Below are 25,636 nucleotides of genomic sequence, written 5' to 3'. Positions count from 1 at the left end.
CAAACACAACCTATTTGGCAGCAATGTGTCGCGAATGATCTCAAGGTCTTGGTCAAGCCGTACCTGTCATTTTATTATTATTATTTATATTTTTTATGTTTATAAGGACTCGCTCAAATGTTTCTCTTTTGTCAATGTACTCAGACTGTGATGGCATGTTCCACATATGGGCCAGGAAATGTCACAAACTGTTGTACATCTAGTTAATAGTTGTGTTACGATATTGCTCCAATATGGGTAAACAATTACTAAAATTTCAGTATAATAAAGTTGTTGGGCACCAATGGTTGATGTTAATACTAAACAATTTATAGTCTTAAATAATATTAATAGTCAAAAACTCATCATGAGTCACTTAGGATATTTTTCTTAAGTTTTAAGACATTTCTACTTAATTTATTAAATGCCTTTGAAACATATTTACACTGATACAACATTATATTTTATATTACATGAATCTTCTTTCATGAATTAATAAAATATTATTTAATTTGCTAAACACATAAGCCAATTTGTTCTTTAGAATTTTAAAGAGAACTCAAAACTTGTTGGCCAGAGCTATATAGATATTACATTCTTAAGTTTTATTTAAATACAATTCTCCTTAATTTATTAGATGCTTTTGAAACACATTAATTCTGATACAATATTGTATTTTATATTACCATAATATTACATGATCTTATTTAATAAATAAATAAAATACTATTTCATTTGCCAAACATATAAGTCAATTTGTTGTTTAGAATTTTAAAGAAAACCCAAAATTTGTTTCATAGAGCTATATAGATATTATATCCAAGGTAAAGGAAATGAACTAACGTAGAGAACACACTAGTACAGTAGAACCCCGATTTTGCGAACACGGATTTAACGAAAACAGCGATTTAACGTAAAGCTTTTCAGGAACCATCAAAAAACACCAATTTATTAAAATAATAATATAGATTTCCAAAAAATGAAAGTAAATTGTAACGGAAACTTATTAAAAAATACACTCTGTGGTGTCAGTAATAGAATGGAGGTACTATATATTAATATGTGCCTGTGCATCATCTGTCCAATCACGAAAAAATAAAAATAAAAATTGTTCAAATTGCTTAAAAACTCCGGGCGCTGTAACTGAATTGCGTAGGTGCGTGCCATTGCGCGCGCCTGGATAGATAGACTGTCCGCGACACATGACGTCATGAAGGGTTTCTTTGTCCGCATCCCCCTCCCCCTTCTCTATTCCTGGCTTGACTCACCACGTTATCTTCCAATCACGCCCGCATAGTAACAGTGCTAGCCAATAATCACACGTTTCCAAATATTCCTTTTCCCATCCTCCAGGTTTCTTCAACTTGTAACCACGTCACACCAATACGCCATTATTATTCTCAGTAAGAGCTTTGTGCGGGTGTTTAGTATTTGGAATACATTTTTTATAAGTGCTGTTCGGACTTTGATGTTTTGGAGTAGATAATCACAGCGACAGACCGACAGGATGCGCTCCCACCCTAGCCGTCAGCGATGTTTATTTTGACAGCTCAAGCAATTATCTTTCCCACGTCCCTTCGCAGCGGGGGATAAAAAAAACCGTTGGAATGCAGATGGAAAAGTAACTATGCATTAAAATAAATATATTTACGGCCCTGCTAAATTTTTCTATTCAATAAAATTCGAGGTATTAGTGATTTTTCAGCAGAAACTGCTGTGTGACTAATAAACAAATTGTATCATAATAACTTAAACTTATAAAGTATTTATTAACGGCGAAGGACAGTCGTATAAGCCCATAAAAATATTTATTTTACCGAGAATGGACTATACAGTCTGGCTTTTGTCGCACGCGGTGTGGGAGGGGAGGAGGATGCTGACAGTTTCTCACGCAGAAGTTTGTAATAAGGGAGGGAATGTGTTGAAATGTTAGTTGATAAAAAGGGGGGGGGGGGGGGGTTTACATGGTTTGTAGCTCTGGGAGGGATGAGCCTTGAAGAATTAGCAGGGGATGGGAGAGGTAAGCGTCACGTCATATGACGTCAAGCCACCGCTACCGCCAGCCTGGCCGGACGAGTTTCTTACGCACTCGCAGAAGCTACCACAGCGGCTTTTCGTGCGTGCGGGCGGGTAAGATAACATGGCAGCTGAGACGGCTTTTCGTGCGATAGTGGAAACACCGAGCTCAGCTAGACACTACCGCGTGCATCGGCGGGATTCTACTGTACATGACTTTATTTACTGTTTTTGGATATCGGCTTTGTTACGTTTTTTTGACGATTCGTTTATGTTACTGGTATTAGAACTGGACAAAACTGGGACACGGGCGGTGGAGCTTTTATTTTTTTTTCCGCTAAGCTCGCGTCTATTGGCTGGCTGCTGATGGAAGGTCACGAGTCTGGGCGGAGAGTTGAGTGAGTTATACAGCGCATGCGCAGCTCAGCGAACAGAGAGAGCCAGCCGGCGGCTACGCCACGCCGTAACAACAGCTGACTGAGTACAATTAATTACCTTTCTCCGCGTACGGCGCGCTATTTCCATCAATTTGCGGCCATTTTTTTTAAAATTTTTTTACTGTGACACAATGTGTATGTAGTTCGTATTTGTTATAAACGCTGCAGGTTGCGACTGTATTTTAATAAACTTTAACGTATTTCTTACACTTTTCATATATTTTTTTGCCTAATTTTTCACGGTTTCTGAAAATCTGTACGTACGACTGAGGTGTTCGTACGAACCGGGGGCCGTACGAGCGAGATCAAACACGTTTAAGATGGAAAGTTGACGAAGTCTGAGATAGCACGGCAGCACAAGATATCGCCGTCGACCCTGTCTACGATATGGAAACGGTAGGGACGCGATTATGAGTGCGGGGGTCATTGAAAATCGGTAAATCGGATTTAACGAAACATCGATTTAGAGTAAACATTTTCGGTTACCGTAGCACTTCGTTAAATCGGGGTTATACTGTATTTACAAATTGAAACATAGCACATCTTAACATTTCCTAGAAGGAGTCAGAATTATCACAGTTGAAATGTACATATTTTAACCCTACTGGCATAGCACATGTAGGTACACCATATGTTTATCTGAACAAAAAAAATAATATTTGATAATGCCACGCTTGAAGATGATTGGCTGAATTCTGTTTCACAGACAAGCAGGGGGAAGGATGGTTCGGAATGCAAAGTCGCAGAGGCGAACGTTTCATGGCGTGGCAGCTGGGAACTGCACTCTGTGCGCTTCAGTCAGTGACGAGTACTCTGACACAGTGGAACAACTATAGCTCTGAGTAGTGCACCACATATGCACAAGGACACAGGCGTATGTTTACTGTGCCAAGCTAGGGACCCTCCCACTTTATGGCAACTATGCTCTGCGAGTAGCCAATGCCTTGGAACAGATGGAGCACCGCAGAAAAGTTAAGCAAGCAGCTATGTAACTTTACGCATTTATGTATAATAATGTCGTGGAAAAATGCAGATGTTTGCAGCATAGGCACAATGCTAGTGATGTAAGTTCTATCAGCAAATATTTTCATTTAAAAATTGTTCTTTGATTAGTTACGTTGGAAACTGCAGTTAGTTAATACGTAAATGTCTGTTCCTCGATTTACGCGCGCATGTATTTCACAACTGTACTCGGAGCATCACTACGAGGCCTGCACGATCCTCTTAAGTGGGTCGTACACGTATCTCCTGAAGTGCAGCGTGGCCCGGACAGGCTCGGCAGCAACAGTGCCCTCTGGTGCCGACCTCCTGCCCTTCTTGGAGGCCAGTCGGTCGAGCGTGGACTGCAGCAGCCCACCTGCACCAACACACACCTCTTACTTCTCTTCGCAGAACTCATCACACTAGATGATACACTAGAATCTTACGATATTAATTAAGTTAGTTTGGAAGTGAGATCTTGAACAATTCTGTGATGAACTGTAATGCGTCTTCCTGTATTGGAGCCTAAATATATTTACATAAGTAGTTGGAGCTAGCCGGTTCTGGAACACATCTATGATGTGAGGGCGATGGGGTAAAAATAGGCATTGGTAAACATTGCCTCCAAAAGCATGGGCCATTGATCTAGGTCAACAGGTTATTAACCTGTGGTATTCAAACAAGTTGTGGAGGGGATGATGATGATGATGATGATGATGTCATCTGCTGATGGTGGCATCTTGATTCCGAAAATTTAGGGAAGTTATTTGCACAAAAATCCTGCAGTGGCTGGCTCCCGAATCAAGGGATACAAGCATGTTGAGGCTGACACTGGGCTGAGAGATCAGTTTGGGAATAAACACTTAAGGAATATATGCTTTCACAGTATGTCTTTAATGCAATAGGTAGGAAGCTCTAAATGTAAAATCCACAAAATTAGTTTCCCAGAGGGTACCATCCTTAATTCCAGCACAAGCTTCCAGAAGGCAACACAGTCAACCATCTTGAATGATCGTGTCAGCCGCTAGGAAGCGACACAATTAATTTTCATAAAAGTAGTTGGAAGAGAGTGCCACATTTAAATTTAAAATGTAGTTGGCAGAGCGTGTCGCCATATTGGAGGGGCTTTCAGTCTGTTATGGTACATAGTTCACAAGGAAAGCTTTCAGTGCACTCCATTTTGGATTGAGTGGTGTATTATATGCACATAATGATAGGCATAGATATAGTATGTTCATTAAATATGTATAACTATCCTTAAATTGTTTATAGTAATATATGTAAGTAGTATAGTTTTAGCTCTGAGCTCTAGGCATACTATCTTGATCAAACATTTATAACTTTAAATTCTTTATAGTATAATAAAATGATTATAAGGGGAGTGCAAAATTTCTGTTATAATCTACCATACTTATGAAATATGTTTATATTTTAAATTCTTAATAGTTATAGTATATGTAACGATAGATCTTTGTTAGAGGTATACTGTCTTTATTGAATATGTTACTAATTTTTTGTAAACAAGGCTTCATGCTGTTATAAGAATGCTTATAAGAACAATGTTTGTTCTCATTTATAGGCATATAATGTTTATTATATATGTAATTGATAAAAATTATGTGGTAAATAAATTATGCTTACGCTCTCTCTCTCTCTCTCTCTCTCAATCTCTCTCTCTCTCTCTCTCTCTCTCTCTCTCTCTCTCTCTCTCTCACTTTGAAACGGTGGAAGCACTATCAGCTATGTAAAGTGTAGGTTGTAAGAAAACATATTTACATGTTCATGCAATTAGGTAGGCGACACAAATTCATATTATATATTTTTTTCTTCTGTTAGTTTATTCATAGTGTCAGATTCATTGTTTCTCTGATGGTAGGAGGTAGAGTGCCTTAGACACAAGTGATCACTCATGAGTCATGACCAAATCTTTCTCTAGGCTGCAACACTCAGTTGCCACACAACATGCATGAACCTCGTGGTAGGTGCAGAAGCTGATGACTCCTCCACTAACTCTGGCGAGCCCTGGAGGAATGACTTCCTTCACTTTCTCCTCGAAGAATGTGTCAGGCAGGCTACAGTCTCCACTAAAGTTGGGCAGACCATTAAGTTCTTCCAGCAAACTCAGTAGAATGCATGTTTACCCATATTTGGATGAGCCTACCATTATGCATCGTACGGTAGAGAGTAATAAAGAGCCATGCCACGATTCGCACACACTGGCTTCACTGTCTTGCATTATGCACGCAGGCAAACAACCGTCTTGCTTGACGACTTGCATTGTACTGGCGAAATTCTATAAAAGCAAACACATGATACTTGTAGCTCAGTTGTGCATAATTTACAGAAGAGGTAAGAACCAAAACACACCTACATTTCGAGCTACACTTTCCAGAATATAGTTTCGGTGGCCAAAAGACCAGCTCCATGTGACATGGACGTAAATTCTCTCGATGAGAAGTGCAAGCAGCACGATATGGTATTCACTCAGCAAGGATCGGGAATCAAGGATCTGGAATCAAGGCACTGAGCTGAAGAGATACTGGCACAGGAAGCTTGAGATACAAGTAAATCGCCAGGTGCTGAAACAGAAGAAAAAATTTGCGGCATTGGGGTGTATCGACAGTCATGAAGGCCAAGACTAAATAAGGAATGAGTACTGGCCATGCCAAGATCCACAAGAGCTAGGCACATTCGTGCAAGACTGGTGTAGGCACGGAAAAAGCCAAGGAAAAAAATACAATTATCAATAAGATGATTACTGGCAGATTTATACTTTTGATTTTGCCTGCATTGGGTGTACTCGGCAGCCTTATCTGTGATACAAGCAGTATAGTGCGGGCAGTCAACACTTCGAAGAACGAGCGCAAGCAGTTCGAGGAAGCAAGAAAACTAGGGGTGTGCGGGAATAGGTTTTTGTACTGCGGGAAATTTTCGGGAAAAATAAATTATTCCCGCGGGAAACGGGACGGGATCGGAAAAATTAAAAAAAAAAAAAAAAAGCAAAATTTTAATGATAATATGAGAAGATGGCCATTTAAACGTTTCTTGCAAAGTTAGTTGTTTTTTTTTTTCTGCTATTTCTTTTGTCTGCTTCACTTGCCCTTTTTTCAGCGGCGACTTCATACTTTTTAGCATCCTCAAATTCTTTTTTGATAGCCAGACGTACCATGCTCGCATCTCAAAAAAAATTTTTCACACGAGACATACTTTTCCAGGGATTTACTGTCTGTCAGACGTTCAAAATACTTCTAAACACTTTTAGGTGTACAAGTAACAAGCTGATCGGTTGCGACATCTATTATTTGTAGGCTGCTAGTTTGTTTTAATGTACAACGGCATCGAAAATAGGAACAGATACTTTGCACAAGCCTTAATAACGTAACGTCAGCCGACAAAGCCCGTTAAACTAAATTTTTTTTTTTGTTTTGTTTTGTTGGTTAACGGCTTTCGCCCACAACCAGAACTATACTCGCACGTGGTCAACACGGCTTATGGTCCCTCACAACCAGATGTCTTCAATATCTCGCTGCAAAAAACCGCCTCTTCTAGAGATCAACACCGGCGTGATCCAACTGAAATATATACCAGGCGGAGCGCACGTAGGCGGAGGGGCATGGTAGGAATACCTAGCAGGAACTATTCATTGCTAACTATCTTCTCGGTCGAGGCCCATCGACCAATGGAAAGAAGGCCATGGAATAAGGTCAAATGTTAATATAATACACCGGTCACCAAGGACAGGGGACCCAAGGGCGTTACCATTAACTCATATGTGGATGCCATTCTCGAATAGGAAATGGGACAGAACTATACAGACCTCACAAGTAGACGTAAACAACAAGGAAGGGTACGCCATTGGCAAAGGCAAATTAAGACTCTTAAGTTGAGCATAGAGGTTATCCCGCGAACGGACACAACGACATTCAAATAGTAAATGATTAACATCCGCCAGGACAGCACCACATGTGCAGTCAGAATTGTCTTGAATACCGAGTTTATGCAAATGGGCAGGGGCAGCAGTATGATTGGATCGGAGTCGAAATGATAAGACAGCAAGGTGACGCGGCTGATTATCAAAGACGATATCCGTGCTGACCGGTCTATGTTGATATAAGGACGCGTAAACTGTTGCGTTATCCCTGGCATAGCGTCTCCATACGGCATCCCACTCCTTCATAATGAGCCGGTCGAGGTAAGGGAGAAGGACATTATATGATACCGCCGGAACCGTACTACCACAGCATCGAGCCAAATTGGCCAGGCGGTCTACCATTTCATTCCCGTGAATCCCGATATGAATAGGTATCCAGAAAAATTGTACACTGATGTTAAGTCTACACAAGGTGAGTGAAAGTTCCTTAATAAGCCAGACCACAGGTTCTCTAGGAAGGGGGGTGGAATTGAGAGACTGAATTAAACTATATGAATCTGACAGAATAATAGATTGGTGAATTTTTTCTCGGAGCACATACTGCAACGCCTTAAAGACCGCATACGCTTCAGCATAGTAAATGGTAGTTATAGGGGGCAGTTTATATAAGCCAGTAGTTTTATTGTGACTATCGTAATAGGCAGCTCCTACCCCTGTGTCTGTTTTGGAAGCATCTGTATATATAGTTCGATGCAAATGCACGTGATTCACGCTTTCGTAGAACTCCTGAGCGGTTAGATATGACGGTTGTTCCTTACTACCTATGACCTGTGTTCGCAGCGGTTGAAACGTAATATCATATGTTAAAGTATATTTGTTTAAACAGGGCGTAGAAACGATATGGGACTTTGCTCGTTTAAGAGCGTCCGGAATATCCAAATCCAGTTTGTCCACCGCCCGCATATAACTGGCAACATGAGATGCCCTTGAGTGTATCCAAAGTTTCCCCAGGAAGCACTTTCTATGGAGGGTTAGTGGCAAACAAAGTCCCAGTTCGAATTGCATACATGGGATAGGCGTCGAAGGGAAGGCACCTAAAATGATCCGCATACTAACATTCTGTATCTTCTCCAGTTCAGCACTCCTGGTGGGAGAGAGGTTGTAAAGAACACAACAGCAATAATCGAGCACCGACCGAATAGTGGTAATATAAAATAGTTTTAATAAGTTGACCTCTGCACCCCACGTGCGGTGTGTTAGAGCTTTTAACAGATCAATCCGCTTCCGACATTTATGCGTTAGATATTTAATGTGGGCTTTACCCGTCAAACGATGATCAAATACCACACCTAGGTATTTAATTTCTGTCACAATCGGTAAGGGTTGACCCAGCAGTTGGAAGGGTGGAAAATTGTGTGGTTTATATTTCCTCGTAAAAAACACGACCTTACTTTTCGCCGGGGATATTTCTAATCCATTGCTATCAGTCCATGCCTGAAGCCTGTGGAGAGTGTCACACAGCGTGTCCTGAGCTCCCTGATATGTTGTATTATAGGCCCATATCACGATATCATCTGCATAAGTAATGTTATAGGATGTACGGCCAATGTGATAAACTAAGTCTTGGGTATACAAAAGGAACAGGAGTGGGCTCAATGTACTGCCTTGTGAAAGGCCATTTTATACTATGCGTGCAGACGATGGTGTCTGTGACGTGATTGGGTAATATTGTCGGACAGAAAAAAGAGCGTGTACACATTTAATAATTTGAGTAGGAATTCCAATATGGCACAGCTTCTCATACAATACAGTCAAGTTAACATTATCGAAAGCGGATACCAGGTCTACAAAGAGCGCGGTACATATTTTCTTTAGCTTGAAGGCAGCATGAATTTTTGACAATAAGGACAGTATGGCCTCGTGTGAACCGATACCTGGCCGAAATCCAAACTGCTCCGGTCGGATGAGCTTATTCTTTTCCAACCACCACTGTAACCTATTTTTCAATAGTTTTTCAAAAACCTTTGCAAGACATGAGCGGAGTGCAATGGGCCGGTAAGAAGTAGGGGCTAACAGCGGTTTATTCTGCTTTTTAATAGGAATTATGATGAATTCCCACCAGGCTAACGGAGTTACACCATGAACGAAAATGTGATTATATAGTTGTAATAAGTAGGAAGTACATTTCTCAGGGAGGTTCAATCATCACATATGGGATTTTGTCAACTCCCGGCGCCGTATTAGGAGTATGACGTATACAAGTTTGTAGCTCATGCTGCGTAAAAGGCATAACTAAGGCAGTATGATCTATATGCCTATTCAGGGGCGGCGTAGGCGGAGCATAACATAATCCGGGGCAATATGCCGCATAAAGGCCGGTACTATGACATCAGGGATAGGAGTCACATAAGAGAAATCTTTGCTAGACCGAAATTGTTTAAACTTCCTCCATAATTGTGGCAGGGGAGTAGACCGCGAAAATGATGTGCAGAAGGCGTGCCACTTTTCCTTTTTCACCCCCTTCCATGTCCGTTTCGCCACTGCTTGTGCTTTCTGTAATGCAATGTAGTTACTGAGAGTGGAGCAGTGTTTATAAGTTTTAAGGGCCGTAAGTCGTGCAGTATTTGTAGTCTGACATTTATCATCCCACCAAGTGGGTTTACGTTTACGACAAGCGGTCTGGCATGTTAGAGGGATGGCTTGATGAGCGGCATGCAAGATTTGCGTGTAGAAATAGTCGTAACATGCATTTACCATTCCTAGGCCTATGTCCGCAAAAGGGGCGATATTGGCCAGAAGGCCGCGGAATTTACTCCAGTCAGCTTGATGGGTACGAAACTTGGCTGTTGCTGGAGACTGTTGAGGAGGCAAAGGTTGGCCGACCTGCGTAGTCAACAATATGGGAAAATGATCACTCCCCCAATTGTCCTCTAAGACAGTCCAGGTAAGTTGCCCCGCGAGATCTGTAGAAATGAGAGTTAGGTCTATAGCAGTACATTGTTGTTGGTAGCAACCTAACCGAGTGTGGCGTTTGTCATTCATGACCATATAGCTCGAGGAATGAAGAAAATCAAGCAATGTCCGGCCTGCTGCATCACAATAAGCATTACCCCAAGAGGAATGGTGGCTATTAAAATCCCCACCTATTACTACAGGGGTGGGAAATTGGCGGAAGAAAAGGTCCCATGTATCAGCATCAATGGAGGAGTTGGGGTGGACATAGAGTGTATCAACTATGGCCCAAACGAAGTGTCGGTGATGGATCTGAATAGCGACAGCATCAATGTTGTCAGCACGGGGTGGATATTGAATCGATATTTCCGCTACACTAAAGTATTTATTCACGAAAATAGCAGTACCCCGGTCAGGTTTGTGAGATCTGTATAGTTGATATCCTGGTATCCTGACTGTGTATTTGTCCGTAAGTCTGGTTTCACATAGCAATATAATATCAACGTTGTGTAGGTGTAGATAGTGTTCCATGGGATATCGATTAGCGATCAATGACCTAGCATTCCATTGTAGTATCTTAAGGTTGAAAGGAAGTGAGATGGTACAAGAAGATTGAATTATAGGTTCAAAATGCGGAGGAGAACCTCCATCAAGGTATCCTTGTTGACGGCGAACGTATGGTCGGTCTTGGCAGTGCTGACCAAGCCCTCAATCATATTGACGATATTCTGTACTTTATCATTAGGAACAGTGTGCTCGGTGCCTGTAGGGGTAGGTGGCGGGTGTTCAAGGTTGTGCTCACCTGCGTGTGGATTGTGTACTGGTCCGATAGTGACGTCTGGCACTTCAGGACGGAACTGCGCGTAATATTGGCGAATGTCGCCATTTGTGTGGGAGTCCAGCGGAATGACGGGTGGGATCGCCTTGTAACATGTGGTATAGCCATCGGGACGTGTTGGCACAGTCTTACGTCGCATGGTGCGTTGGGTCACGTGAGCAAACGTCGGCTGTGGTGCGGGAACCTCTACAGGTGTACTGTTGTGGGTGGAAACTGTATGTTGGAGATGGGGTTGCAGAACAGGGAACCCTATTATAGGATAATGGACCTGTTGTTCCGGTACACATGGACCGGGTGGTAACTTTTTTGTCGCATCTGCATACAAAAGATTATGATAAGCCATTAGCCGTTTGATTTCACGTTCACGTTCCCACATGGGGCAGAGCTTTTTATTGAGAGCCGAGTGTGGTCCCCGGCAGTTGACACAATGTGGTGTATCAACTGTCGGGCAGGCCTGTCCATGTACATGAAGGCAGGTAGCACACCGAGGAGTCGTGGAACGACAGTTTTTGGCAGTGTGACCAAATCGGTGGCATTGATAACACATGGTGACGCTCTGGACTTTAGGGGTCACTTTGTAAATTTCTTTATAAATACTAATATATGGAGGCAGCGTTTGCCCTTCAAAGGTGAGACTGAGGAGCTTGATGGGTACCCGAAGATCCTGTCCATCGCGTTGGATATGCTTGGCGAGACGTTCCGCATGCAGGAGTTTGTGGGTAGCGCTTTCATATCCGTCGAGGACTTCATCCATACTAACATCCAAAGGAACACCATACATGATACCCTGTTTCCTCGTTAGACCCATGGGGATGCTTGCTCGCAGGTTCATCTAGCCTGGTGTATCAGAATCCAGAAATTGATTGGCAGCTGTCGCCGTACTAAAGTACATTTTCAGCCGTTTTGGACCTGCTTGTTGTATTTGCAATATGTAACGATTAGGGTGCATTCTTTTACCTAAAGCAATCGGGTGCAAGTTTCCGATATTACTATCAAGGGATTCTACTACTACAATGAAAGGACCGCTACAGGAATCAGGGTAACGTGCGCTCCCACCTGGTACGTACCCACTTCCACGTTGTTGATCGTCCACCCGGTCTCGTCCGTCGCCGGACATTTCTTCGCCCAAAGAATTACTTAAACGGACGTCACGCCTGCATGATTTGTTTGTTCGTGCGATCAGATCACAGGTTTCACTTATGCTTTTTCGCTTTACATCATTGCGCGACACTACCTCCATACGATCATAATCAATGTCTTCCGCTAATACTGCATTTAACGAGTTGTCCAACTTAACCGCGAGTAAGCACAGGAACGACTGTCATCACTCGCAGTCAAAACCGAACTCCGTCAAACTAAACAGTAAACAACTATTTTTTTCTCCCAAAGCAAAATCATAGATGTTTAGATACTCGTGAGCAGTGGTGTAAAACTACGTGATTTCATATTTTTCAAAGTGCCAATACAGTTCTCTACATCGCCACTAATATCAAGTAATGAGAACGGTTACGCTTCGTTATGTAACGCAAGTCTAGTATTTCTTATATCTTTGGCGAAAAGGTTGGATTGCGCATGTGTTTTGTTTGTGTCTAAGGGGACCAACGACCTAGAAATACACAGACTGCTAATAGGACGCCATATTTGATTCCAATTGAAACTCAATGTTATGATGTTGGTTATGATGGACTTTGACAGTTTAGGGGGCAAAACAAAGCGGTAACCTCCATCCCAAAGCAAGGAAAGCATGGCGAAGTGACTGTAATTTTATGAAACGAACGTGAATTTGTGGTTTATTGTGGTCCAAGCGATATGTTTATCTCCTCCAAGCTTTATCTTGAAGATATTTGTTAGCAGTTTTGTTGTAACAGCCATGATCAAGAGGCTACGAAGCGTCGATATGCTGAATTCGTGTGTTGCCTACAATTGTAGGAACAGAGTTTTACGTGCATCTGGTAAACATGGGCTGTGGATAAAACTGTAAACATTTACTTTAGCAACATTGTTTAGTCAGTGCAGTTATGCTCCACATAAACTATGATGTAGCTAAAACAACTTTTATGATTGAGATGTCAAGTTTTGATTGTTATGACATTATAGTATTCTGTAAATTTTGTAACCCTATTCAATCATTTTATGGGGTACAGAAAAAGGGAGGTTTCAATTTTGTAATTATTTCCTTAGGTTATTTTTATAGTTTTGTGTGTTGATTTATATAACTTTGCTAGAGCCAATTTTGTTAGTGAGTTAAATATGTATTTGTCACTACCAATTGTTGCCAATACCAAAGGAATGATAAGGTGTTTTCATAAAAAATACACTTTTTACTATTGGTTTATTTACTGTAGCCTAGTGACACTTGCAACAGACCAAGTGTTTTGATGTATGTACATTTGTTACTGTTGATTTATCCACTATATTGTCACTTAAAACTGACCAAGTCATTGCCATTTCTAGTTCAAGAGTTACTTCTTTGATGTGCATATATGTGTCACTGCAAATTATTTCACCATATTGTCGGAGGCTGACCTAGTTTTTACCGCTGCTATGACAACGGTGTAGTGTTTTGATGTACATACATTCGTATTGAGAAAAATGCACTTGGTTTTATTTCAGTTTTGGAGATAAATTGTTTTAAACATACCATCAGGTTATTTGACTTCACGCCTTATAGCAGAATCTGCCAACGATATATCCATGTAACTTTGCATTTGGCTGCAGTAGTTCTGTCTTTAATGTATATCAGGAGCAGAAGAGGTCCAACGACCTTGCAGGACTCCTGAGTATTTTTGTGAGTGATATGCAATGTGTGTGTGTATGTGTACATATATATAGATTTTTTTTTGTTATTATTTCAACTATCTCTGAAAATCATATGAAAAGCTGGGAACTTGCATATATAAATATTGATGGCTTTACTCTAAGCTCACACTTTTATACCATCCATGAATATTTAAACTTTATTTAAAAAAGGTAAACATACCATTTATACACTCAGTATTTCTTTTCTGTATGTATGTAAATAAAGTTTAAAGGAGGGCATGTGTATGCAATGGTGTATGATCACTTGTGTGTGTATATTTATTAATTGGTTGTTTTAGCTACATTATGCAGATCACATCATGTTTGTAATGTAAATAGCTTTGCAACTCAGTACTTTTAAAAGGGAAGTAGCTTATTTCCTAAGTTTAAACATATTTGTCAAAGTGTATGTACATAGATTTCTCATCATGTATATATGTATTTGTAATATATTAATTATTACACCATGTATATCTATGTATCATTGACATGCTTCATATCCCTATTGTCTGAAAGACACATAGAGGGATTCACAAGGCGAAAATAAATAGTTAAATCTGCTTCCTGTTTGTCATATATGATAACAGTAATTTATTTGCTAATACCTACCTTTTATATCTATGTCCTACAGTTTTTCAAATAATTTGTGCTCAGCAATATCAAAAACTTTTGATATGTCAAGGAATATTCCAAGTTATTTACAATTGTCATTATTATTGGTTACAATTTATTTCTCTGTAATAATTACTGGTACAACAATTACTTTGTAATATTTATTATTAAGTAATTTAAAATTGAAAAAATGGTTACTTAAGTTAATATTAACTTAAAAATTGCACTTAACTGTGATACAGGTGTCTTATGCTCACACTCCTAAACAACATGTTAAAACATTACTCTCAAAATAAATCAAAGGGTATTTTGATTATAAAAACTGAGTCAGGCTCAAGAAAGCCCTAATAACAAAAAATTTAAAAAAAAAAAAAAATAGGTGTGCAGGAAGCTATCTGATAACATTCACTTTTTCATATGATCATGATGATTTAAAATGAAGGGTTAGCAAGCATTCTTTGATTACTTGATGTCAGCTAGTCATGTTAAATTTTTTGATCTCAATATATAACCTGAATTAATGCCAATCTCTGTGTAGCTACCTAGGCACTTCATTTAAAAATAGGCTATGTGTAAGGTACAATACAAGCATTTGTGTAGAATGAAATGAGTACAGAGTGTTATGGATTAGCAAGAGAATGCATTGTTTGAAACAATTTCGACATAATGGTAGTCTGAGGTGAAACCACTAGGAATCCATCCCAGAATACCTTGGTGTTATGTATTTGAAATGAATTTGAATTTCTCTTGCAATTGGCCTTCAGCCCTGTAGCAAGTACTGCCTCTACCAACATCTCAATCCCTCAGCCCCTTCAACATTTTCTGAAACTCCCTTGCTTCAGTCACCTTAACCACATCCTTCCCCAACTCATTACACTCCTTTATTGTTCTTTCTGTAATAGTGGTTTTCCTCTCTCTCTTTGTCCTCTTTCTCACCCCTTGCCTGATAAAACTTGTGAAATGGAAAAAAGTTGCTGTTATAAAAGCCTAAAAATAAACAAACTTGTTATCTATTAATGCACGAGGTAACATCACAAATATGTACTTTCAAACTCATCACAACACAGATAGTCTTAGTGGTGATTAGGCCATAATTAACTGTGAAAGAAAATGAACTTAACTCTTTCGTCGTAAAAAATACAGCCACTTAGGTTTTTTTTAAAGGTATGTTTACCTTGCCTTCCACAGGGTTCTGCTAAATTGTATGTTCTAGCCAAGGTGTACATAATGTATTTTAGATATGTAGCGTTTATTATTTGCTACATACGATACTGGAACAGAAAGAAGCTATGCATGCTGCAAGTAGCTAAGGGACCTTACTTCCACGTGCTTAGCTAGACAAATGTTGGGGCAGGATAGTTCTGTGAGCATACTATAGTTCACCACACACACCTACGATCACTTTCAGTTTTAAGGAAACAAGCACAGCTGTGTTATTTCAATTCACTATTCTTTAATTGCATCCTAGTAGATTATACCGGACCTTGTCATGTAAAAGACCTTTCAACTATAAACGCAGTGTTTCGGCAACTGAACTATTATATAACTTAGGCCTATTTAACTTAAAAAGTTGCTTAATTCAATTGTTACGTAAATCATTTTAAAACGGTACATTTACAAATACATTGCGTGAGCCAAGATAAGCGAAATCGCGGGGATAAAATTGTCAATACAAGACCATAACAAACTTTTATTTACGGAAATTCCAACTAGGCACAGCGGTTGATTGAATCTCACTGTATTATTTATATTGTGCTGCTTTTATATTACACATTTTGTAAGGTGACCTTACTTGTTACGAATAATTAGACTTGAAAAACGAACTAGTAGTTTCATTTGTCCATAAGGAACAATAAACAATGGATACGATCTTGCCCCCTCTTCTGTCAAAACATGTTTCTGTCTCACTCACTCGAAGAGTAGTTCCAGAGATTGCCGTCGACAGCAGCAAATGGCGCTGAAAGCATATGTACCAGCAGTCTATGTATTTCTAGGTCGTTGAAGGGGACACAGTGGTTTTAGGTTAAGTATTCGATGGTGACAGCAATAATGTTATATAACTGACTATTCACGTATCTGCAAATTTTTACCCTAGAAGAAATATATTTATGAACGCATACAATATTTAAGATACTCCATGTACGTTTTTTATATTCCATTTAGATATGTGTAAACGATTATCATAATTCACTGCACACCACAGCTGTCGCTACGATCGGCATACGTTTAAAAGATGTTTTGCGTTTAAATAGTACGGAAACCCTTCAAAAATGTACAAATCCATAAAAAATATTGTTGTAAAAACAGTTTGAATTGATAGAAAACATTTTCACATGATTAGTAAACATTTGTAAATTTTTAAACAATTTCCCGAAAAATTCGGGAGTAATAAAATTCCCGCCCGGCATTTCGGGAAGCCTATATTCCCGACTTTTTTCCCGAAGCGTCGGGATCCCGCACACCCCTAAAGAAAACACAATACCAACATGGAAGTCAGTGCCATGGGTAAAAAAAAAAAAAACGATGCAGGACTTTACTTCCAGCCTCACAAAGAAAGTCAAGACATGGGAAAGAAACAAGTGAAAAAATCCTTAGGTCTCTGCAAAAAAAATTCGCTCACCTACGTATATAGATTTAATTGGGTATGCTCGCTAACTGAAAATACCAAATTTCCGAGGCTAGTTTATTCGACACAATTTACCTGCAAAGCCAGACTCGTGAGTGTGCCATTATTAACTAAGACACATCGACAGTTGGCATATATTATGACTGGTAAAAGGTTGAGTACTACGACACCTTCGCCAGAACTATGTCGATACCTCTGTGGGACCACAAGTCCCCCCTCAGCCTTTGTGAGCAGGTGCACTGTCACGAGAGAAACCAGTCCTCGCCAGTGGACAGCTGCACCTCCTGTACTAGGAACTGCTGGGGTTGGTCTGCTTATAAAAGTGTGAGAACATACCTGGCACATGCAACTTGATCTTGTCACACTGACCGAATGTGCTGGTGAGAACTCCCTCCTGGCCCGAGGACATACATACATAAAAAGTTCCATAAGGGGTTGACCCCTAAATTTTATTTGTTAACCCGGCTCTCTTCGGCATAAGCCCCTTCCGTCCCAGGGCCTCCTCGGGCGTGGATACATAATACACCACATAGTAGGGAAAGGTGTTAGAGCTCTGGCTATGACTAGAGGCTGAGGCTACCCATCCCAGCCCCTGTCCCACTCAGCTAACCAGACAGTTGGCTGTGTCCTTGGCCCTTAGACTTTATCAGCTTTGCTGGCGCCTACATTACAATGGGACCCCTCAAACACCCAGTAAACCTGTGGTCTGGTGGAGGCCTATCCGTTCTCGCCGGAAAACAGCTGCACCTTCAGTCCCAGGAACTGCTGGGTGTTGGTCCGCTTGTAAAGGTGTGAGTTGAGTACGTACCTGGTACCTGCACCTTGACCTTGCCACCCTGGCCGAATGTGCTGGTGAGAACTCCCTCCTCGCCAGTGGACAGCTGCACCTTCAGTCCCAGGAACTGCTGGGACTTGGTGTGGTTCTGGAAGAGGCCTGCGACCACCACCTCGTCTTGCGAGGCCGCCCTCTGCACGCAACCCACGCGGCTTTTTTCCTTGTAAATCTGCAGGGTACCCGCGTTAGCCAGTTGCGCCTCCACATGTCCTTGGAAAGCTAGGCGACATGCATTTGTGTGCACATCCTCATCCAGTCGACAGCCAATCACCACACTTCTGCCAACAATCCGTACAAATTTATCAAAATATGATCTTCTATCAAGCTTATAGTTAAATACTTTTGATGTGTAAACATACCGGTAGGAATAATTTCGTGAAAATGGAATGGAAGTCGATGAATGGTAATGTGACACAAAGATGGCAGATCCATGTGAGGTAACATAATCCCATTTAATTTTTGAGCCCAAACTGATCACAATAAGTAATTGATGACCACAAAGCTAGAAAAGAAAATACTAGCTCCATTTGTAACAACTACAGGCAATTGTATAACACTAGGTTCACCTGCGGGGAGGCATGAGGACCGGCCGCTGGAACTCCAGGAGCACCAGCTGGGGCCGCTCCGACAGCTCCTCCTGGTAGCGGTACTCCCGGGAGGGGTGGAAGCCCTCCAGCCCCGCCCCCGGCTCCCCGAACACGGTCAGCCTGGCCATGACCGTGTCGTGGCCCAGGATCACGTGGAGCCTGGCCTTGCTGCGCACCGCGCCCTTGAAGTACTGGATCCTGCTGACCGCCGCCACGGCCAGGCGGACGGACGGCACGGAGCCCGGGAGGCAGACCATGCCCCGCTCCAGAGCGCCCGGGTCCAGCTGGGTGAGGCACATGCCCAGGCGGTCGCCTTGGCCCGCCTGCTCCACCGGCCTGCGGAACATCTGCAGCGACCGCACCTTCCTGGCGAGGCCGAGCGAGGCTACCTCCACCACCTGCAACACCACGTGCCCCTGTGTGCCCCTGTGTGCACCTGTGTGCCCCTGTGTGCCCCTGTGTGCCGGTACTCCATCGGACCAACCTTAGGAGATACTCCGAGGCCATCTGCTATACAACAGACTTGGCAGACTGTGTCCTACAGCACAAACAAAAATATCATTCCTGCTACACAATGAAATGCAGCTCTCGGTTTATTATTTACTAAGCACTCAGAAACAAATAAAAAAACTCCATCTATGATACATCCAAAGCTTCACGGTGAGTCTCGAATTCTCATTAATAAGCTGCTTTTGACTGAAACTGGAGTGGACCTGTCATGTAATGTTGGCTTCATTCAAAAAGATCCAGCGGAGGTAATATTCCTTCCAAGTTATCATTTACCAGGTTCAGAAAATCTTCCTGCTAGCCATTAAATCAGCGAACACTTCATAGATAAAGTGTATTCGTAACAATGGCACGTGGAAGATTTTCACAAGCCGCTTGAACACAGTCGACGAGTTTCTCACTGTTCGTATGTTTACCCTGCAAACGAATGAATTTGCTTAATTTTTTGGGACTTCTGGAAAACAGGAAAGGTGAATTTTAAGACTGGTTGTTGAATGGTTTAGCATTCCTGGTTGGGTAAACCAATACTTCCTACTTATGATTACCACTCTTTTTCCACTTATTTCCTGACATAACCTCATTTCTCTGACACAATTTTCTCATCTGAATTCATGTGTAAAAAATTATATAATTTCGAAAGAAAAAATGTATTAAACTTTATTGCAAATTTCATTTCTAAAATAACATGCTGTCACGTAATAAAAATTCTATAAATTGAAAAAGTAAAAAAATAAAAAAGTGTTAAAAGTCAAATATTTATAACTATTATCCAAATGAGCTTAGCGGCAGGAATCAGATAAACATTAAGTCTAGATAAATAACCTAGGGATTCATAAGCAATAGGAATTCAGCATAAATAATAAATGAGAGGCAACCAATAAGAAATGAGTATGGATGTGGGTAAAGCTGGCGGGAAGAAGTGAAGCAGGTGACTGATGTGAAGGTGGTAGGGGGTAATAAGGGTCAGTATGCTGCATGTCTCCATGGAGAAATTGCCCTTGGCGAGATCTAACGCAGAACCTCCACGGCCCATAATGTGAGTTATTTATTAAAATTTTATTGAATTGTAATTAAATAATTTTTACAACCTAAAAAATATTACAAATTTTCTAATGTCATCATTTTGGCGGATATTATGTGATAAATAAAAAATAAAATAAAATTGTACAAAACACAATGGTGTAAATGTCAAGAAAACAAAATGGTAACAAGTTGTAGGATCCAAGATGGCACAAGGGCGCAGGCCACTCACGTCGCCGACGCGGACGGCTCCCTGCAGCACGGTGCCAGTGAGCACGCTGCCCTTGCCGCGGATGGGGAAGCAGTGGTCCACGGCCATGAGGAACGGCAGGGAGGAGTCTCGCTGCGGCAGGAAGGTCAGCCCCTTCAAGGTCTCCATCAGACCCTGCAGCCCTGCGGACCACCACACTCTGCAGTTCTGCTCAACTCATGTTCAATAAGCTTTCTACTGACACACTGTTACAAAAAGAGAGTAGTTCTGTTCAACGTTCTACTGGCGACTGATAATGATAGCCTATCCCTAACAACCAACACTCTGCTCCCAAAAGAAAGTAGAACTGATCAACCCATGTAATGATGCAATAAATACATTACCGTATGGATATATAGAATGAATAATAAACATAAGAATATAATATATAGTAGTATATATAAAACAAGAATATATAATACATAATACAAAACTTATGAAGACTGGCAAGCCACAGTTTGAAACTGATGTCTGTACTCGTATGTTGACTCTCTGTAGGGGTGTAGCACGGTGGGGACTTCGTGGGCCCCGGGCCACTACGGTAGCTGAGAAGGCCCTTCAGGAATACGAGTGTGGGGCTAGTGTTTGCCACTTGGTAGCCACCCATGTCTCTGTTGGTGATGGTGTACCTAGCCTTTGTCGATGGATTAAGCATCGACGGTATATACTTCATTGGTTTCATGCACCCCTGTTTTTTTTTTGGTGCCATGTTTTGTCTTCGGAGAATTAATGCACCCTCATTGTTTGTGGTACTACGTTTTTTCATCGTGGAGTTTGTACACTCACGTTGTTTGTGATGCCATGTTTTTTCATCATTGATTTGTGCACCCATGTGGTTTGTGGTGCAAAATTTTTTTCATCATTGCTTTTATGCACTCCTGTTGTTTTTGATACTATTTTATACTTTTTTGAAACTTTTTTCATCAATTTATTATCAATGGCTTTATGTGAGTGTCAGTTTTAAATTGGTTTAAGAGGAGGCGATTGTGGTGATGTCGGTGGGTGGTACATTTCTACATTCTTGGTTGGTATGGTGGATGTGGGGTTTGGTTGGTATGTTCCTGAATTATTATTGTTATGATGGAATGTATTCCTCATTATTTTGGTTATGTTGCAATGCATTTTTGTTGGGTGATATGTTCTTTCATTGGACTTATGATGCAAAACATTTTGGATGGTTGGTTGGTGATAGGGTTGGTATTTTTCTACTTTATGAGTCAGAGGTCCTATTTGGTGGTGGTTCTTGTTGTTTTGTGGCTCGTTTCTGCATTGTTCTTATTATACAATGCTTTTTTGGAAGGTTGAGTTTGGGCTGTACATTTCTTCTTTATAATTCAATAATTCTTATTTGGTGGTGTTGGTGGTGGTTAGTGGTGGTGAGTAGTGGTGGCGGCAGTGGTGGAGGTGGTATGGCGGCGGCGGTGGTTATTGTTGGAATGGTACATTTCTGTGTTGTGCTTATGATGCAATGCATTTGGGATGGTTCTATGTTTTTCCTAGTTTTCCTAGATATTTGTCATCAAGGTTGGTGTGAATGATGGCAAAAATGCCATCGAGTTCCCAATAATAAGTTTTATATGACATATGCACTCTCGTGGTTTGTGATGCTGCATTTTTATCGAGTAATTTATGCATCCATGTTGTTTGTGGTACTTCATTTTCATCATTGAATCTATCCACTCATTGTTGGTGTCTTCATTTATTTCATTGTTGGGTTTTCATCATTAGGTGTTCCTGTTATTTTTTATTGTTGGTTTTTTTCCCTATCTATGAGTTTCCTTTATTCTATTTTTTATTGTTGGATTTTCATAGTCAGGTTTCCGCTATACTATTGTTCATTATTGTTTTCACTGTTATTTTTTTTCATTGTTGGATTTTCATCATGGGTATTCCCTGTTCTTTTTTCCATTAAAATAATCAATAAGTTATTTTTTGGTGACTTGGACGGGTTTTATTATTGTTGATATGCAAGATGTCGGCATTATTTCATCATTGTTGGGCAATTTTAGTGTTGCTATGTGTGTGTCAATGTTAATCTAAGCATTATTTTTTTTCTAGTAAACTAACATCGTCGTAATACGTATGATGTGTTAAGTAATAAGTATGATAGTGTAATAAGTATGATGTATATGGGTTTTTGCTCCATTTATGATGTATGGCTTACACTAAGTATGGCTTACTCTAGTAATACTGATAGTCCCCAACCCCTGAAAACACAGAATAAAATATTTAAGGATTTTGTTTCAGATCGTGGTCTGATATCTAAGTGCTTAACAAGGGAGCCGATGTGACGGAGAGCCAGGGTGAGCACATTCGTGAGATACTACCACCACTTCCGCCTTCGATTCTACATGCAAGATACAACATTTTGTGAATACATATTGTTACGAAGGCGAGAGACCAGACCGCTATGCCAGGTTCTGATCTGGCTGGCGACCCCGCACGGTCACTGACGTCACGAGCCGTCCTCTGACGTAAGGCATGCCACGAGCGCCTGGCCGGATTACAAGGGTCGTCGTTACCTCCTCCACCCTCCGCTCCACGCGCATCGTTCTGCCTCGGCGCTGTTATCTATCGCTGAGTGGCCTTGGGAATTCCGTGGGCCGCCGCGCGAAGTGGCGTGAACAAGCGATGCTATTCTCGATATTTCAGGTGTCGGGTCGGCCTGGGATGACGCGACTCGTCACTGCCGCTCTCTTCGGTTCTGAAATGATGACCCACTCGTACTTGAGCAGCGAAGCCGTCCTACACGCGAGTCCCGCGATGAGTTCCGCGAGTGAAGGGAAGTGTGACATCGGCGAAGAGGGTGAGAGACTCCCCTCACCCCTCTGAGAGTGACGCGACGTGGAGTTCGACTGGATTGTGAGAGTGCGGCGACTGAGTGTGTGGACAGGCGCGAGGTGAGGGGCGAACCACTGTTGAGCCTAGCTCCAGTGAGGAGTGTAGACTGTGGAACTTGGCAGACATTCAGTGGCTTGAGAATAAACATTTTTAAGTGCCAGTGATTTGAGGTAGGAATTTTTTTAAGTACTATTATTTATTATTAATATAAATATTAGTAATTAATAAAACCATAGTAAAATTATTCAGACTTTCTCTTACGAACCCAGTTCTCCCCACATTACACCAGAAAAAATAGTAACACTGCTAAAAAAAATACATAACACTGTTTAACACAACACAAGTACTAATTAAAATAATATGTAGCCTACATGAAAGAACAATATTTTCTTGCGAATATGGCCCATGGCACGGTGCACAACAATTAAATTACATGCTCACATGAGTATATATGTATGGAATAAAAGGCATACCAATGCGATAGGATTATAAATTAAAGTTTTTTTTTGTAACCTACAAAATAATGGCAATTCCTTCGGATTACTTTACTGGCGCCATACTTGCCCAGTGCCAAGCCAGGGTAAAATCGTGTACGGAGAAGCGCGGTGTGCAGTGTGTGGGGATTTGGTGTGCCTGCTGAAACCTGTCGCGGTTGTACAATCGTCCAAAATGGCAGCCTTTGGCGTGTGCAGAGATCCAGGGTGGCGGAGGACTCCGATGTCCTTGGACTATGTTATCACTGCTGGCTCCGGTGAACTATCTGGAGCTGAGACCCACTACAGAAGTAGATGTATACTGATATGTTTCCTACTTTTGTGTAAAACTATGTATAATAAATTTTGCAAACAAATACACCACTAATGAAAAAAACTGTTTATTTTGCTTAATTTGACCCGCCTAAGAATTTAAAGACTAAAACCTTTTATTCAATAATAATGATGATTATAAAGTCTATTCTACCAAACCAAATTGTAATATGAATCTTATTTTGTATGCAAAATGAGTGAATATTCTGACATGTAGGGATATTAATAATAATGTTGGCGTACATGTATAATAAATTATGACTATTAAAATTAATAAGTAATTTTTTCAGACATTATTGTGTTTCCTAGAGACAATGTAAATTGAAAACGTAATGAGGAATTGAGATTAAATTAAAGTGAAGTGTTTGTAATTAAAGTCGAATATATGAAAAAAATAATAATTTTACAATACTTGGTGTATGACTTTGGGAATTTAGTCTGTCAAATCCTTTTTCTTATTTCAGACTATATAGTTGAATGGTCTGGGCCTACTATCCTTGGTAAAAATTATTTTTAATTAGTATTTGGGATGTCAGTTGTTGCAGTCTTATGTTTTATACTCTGCTTTGGTCTTTAGGCAAAGGATGAAATACAAAGTACTACCTTATATGTTTCCACTGAAAAGTGACATATTGACACACGCAGAAGTGGCAGACATGAACTCTATTCGTACTGCTTCTTTCTGCAGTCTAAGGTTCTTTGTTGAAAAGTTTCCCAGTATTGTGGTGAAGAATGAAGACCAAGATATGGATTCAGAAGTAGACTTATTGGAAACAGAGTTTTGCTCTTTTCAGGTGCAAGAGATTCCAGAAGAGGTGGTAAAACAGAGCAGAATGGATATGAAGTGGTCATTGGTCGGAAAAATAAAAAATCCAGACAATACTTTAAAATATGGCAGACTTTCCAGGGCAATGCTTGCCATTCTCTGTATCCCACACAGCAATGCAGAGTGTGAAAGGATTTTTTCACAAATTAAGAAAACAAGAACCCAATTCAGAGCATCAATGTGTGATGCAACTCTAGAAAAACTGGTCAAACTGAAATCATCACAGAGAGGACTTTGTTATGAACAGAATTTTTATGCAAATTTTTTAAAGAATGATAAATCTTCAACATGCATGTCATTGAAGAAGTGAAAATTATCTGCATTTAATTTGTAGGCCCATACATGTGCTGAAATACTAAACCAACCTCAATTTACAATTTTATAATCAAAATTAGTTTAAAGTTACATTATTTTTTATACATATAAATGTTTCCTCTAACAAACTACAAATGTAATCGAGTTAAAATAACATCATTTTGTGTGCAGACCTACGTGTGAACTGTGAAGGTTTACATTTATGATCTTCTAATGTAGGTAAGTTGTTTGCATTTGCTCCTATTGATTTTTGGAAACAGTTTTAAGTGATTGACGTGAAATATGCATTTATACACATCAGTGCCTATAATATTGTATGTTAGATATATTTAAGCGTTTTCACGAAACCACAGCAAAAAATCACAAATTGAAAATCCTCAAGATTTTGGATTTTTCAGGGTTGGCAGCTATGGAAAAGGTAATAATGACCTTGTTCAAGATGGTGGTTGTAAATGACATAATACAACATCACAACCAGAAATGATATAATCAAAGATGGCGACCAAAATGATATAATACTTATGGCGGTTTATGTACA

General features: G+C 40.5%; 1 protein-coding gene across 2 annotated transcripts in view; it reads right to left on the bottom strand.

Moving 5' to 3' along the window:
• Window positions 1–374: 374 nt before the first annotated feature.
• Window positions 375–25,636, bottom strand: part of LOC134533661 (selenocysteine-specific elongation factor) — a 67,767-nt gene continuing 42,505 nt past the window's right edge. Inside the window, exons 4-7 of one of the 2 annotated variants that reach the window (XM_063371200.1) lie at window positions 20,293–20,453; window positions 18,513–18,931; window positions 17,920–18,224; window positions 375–3,789 (exon numbers count right to left, since the gene is read on the bottom strand). In XM_063371200.1, coding sequence (XP_063227270.1) covers window positions 3,635–3,789; window positions 17,920–18,224; window positions 18,513–18,931; window positions 20,293–20,453 — 1,040 coding nt within the window. In that variant the 3' untranslated portion in view covers window positions 375–3,634. The remainder of the gene's footprint in view (window positions 3,790–17,919; window positions 18,225–18,512; window positions 18,932–20,292; window positions 20,454–25,636) is intronic. The other variant, XM_063371201.1, reaches the window with a different exon arrangement.

The sequence above is a fragment of the Bacillus rossius genome, chromosome 7 (assembly GCF_032445375.1).
Source record: "Bacillus rossius redtenbacheri isolate Brsri chromosome 7, Brsri_v3, whole genome shotgun sequence".
In the NCBI taxonomy this organism is placed as follows: domain Eukaryota; kingdom Metazoa; phylum Arthropoda; class Insecta; order Phasmatodea; family Bacillidae; genus Bacillus; species Bacillus rossius.
Note: the sequence above shows the minus strand (reverse complement) of the source record. Positions and strands in the feature narration are given on the sequence as shown.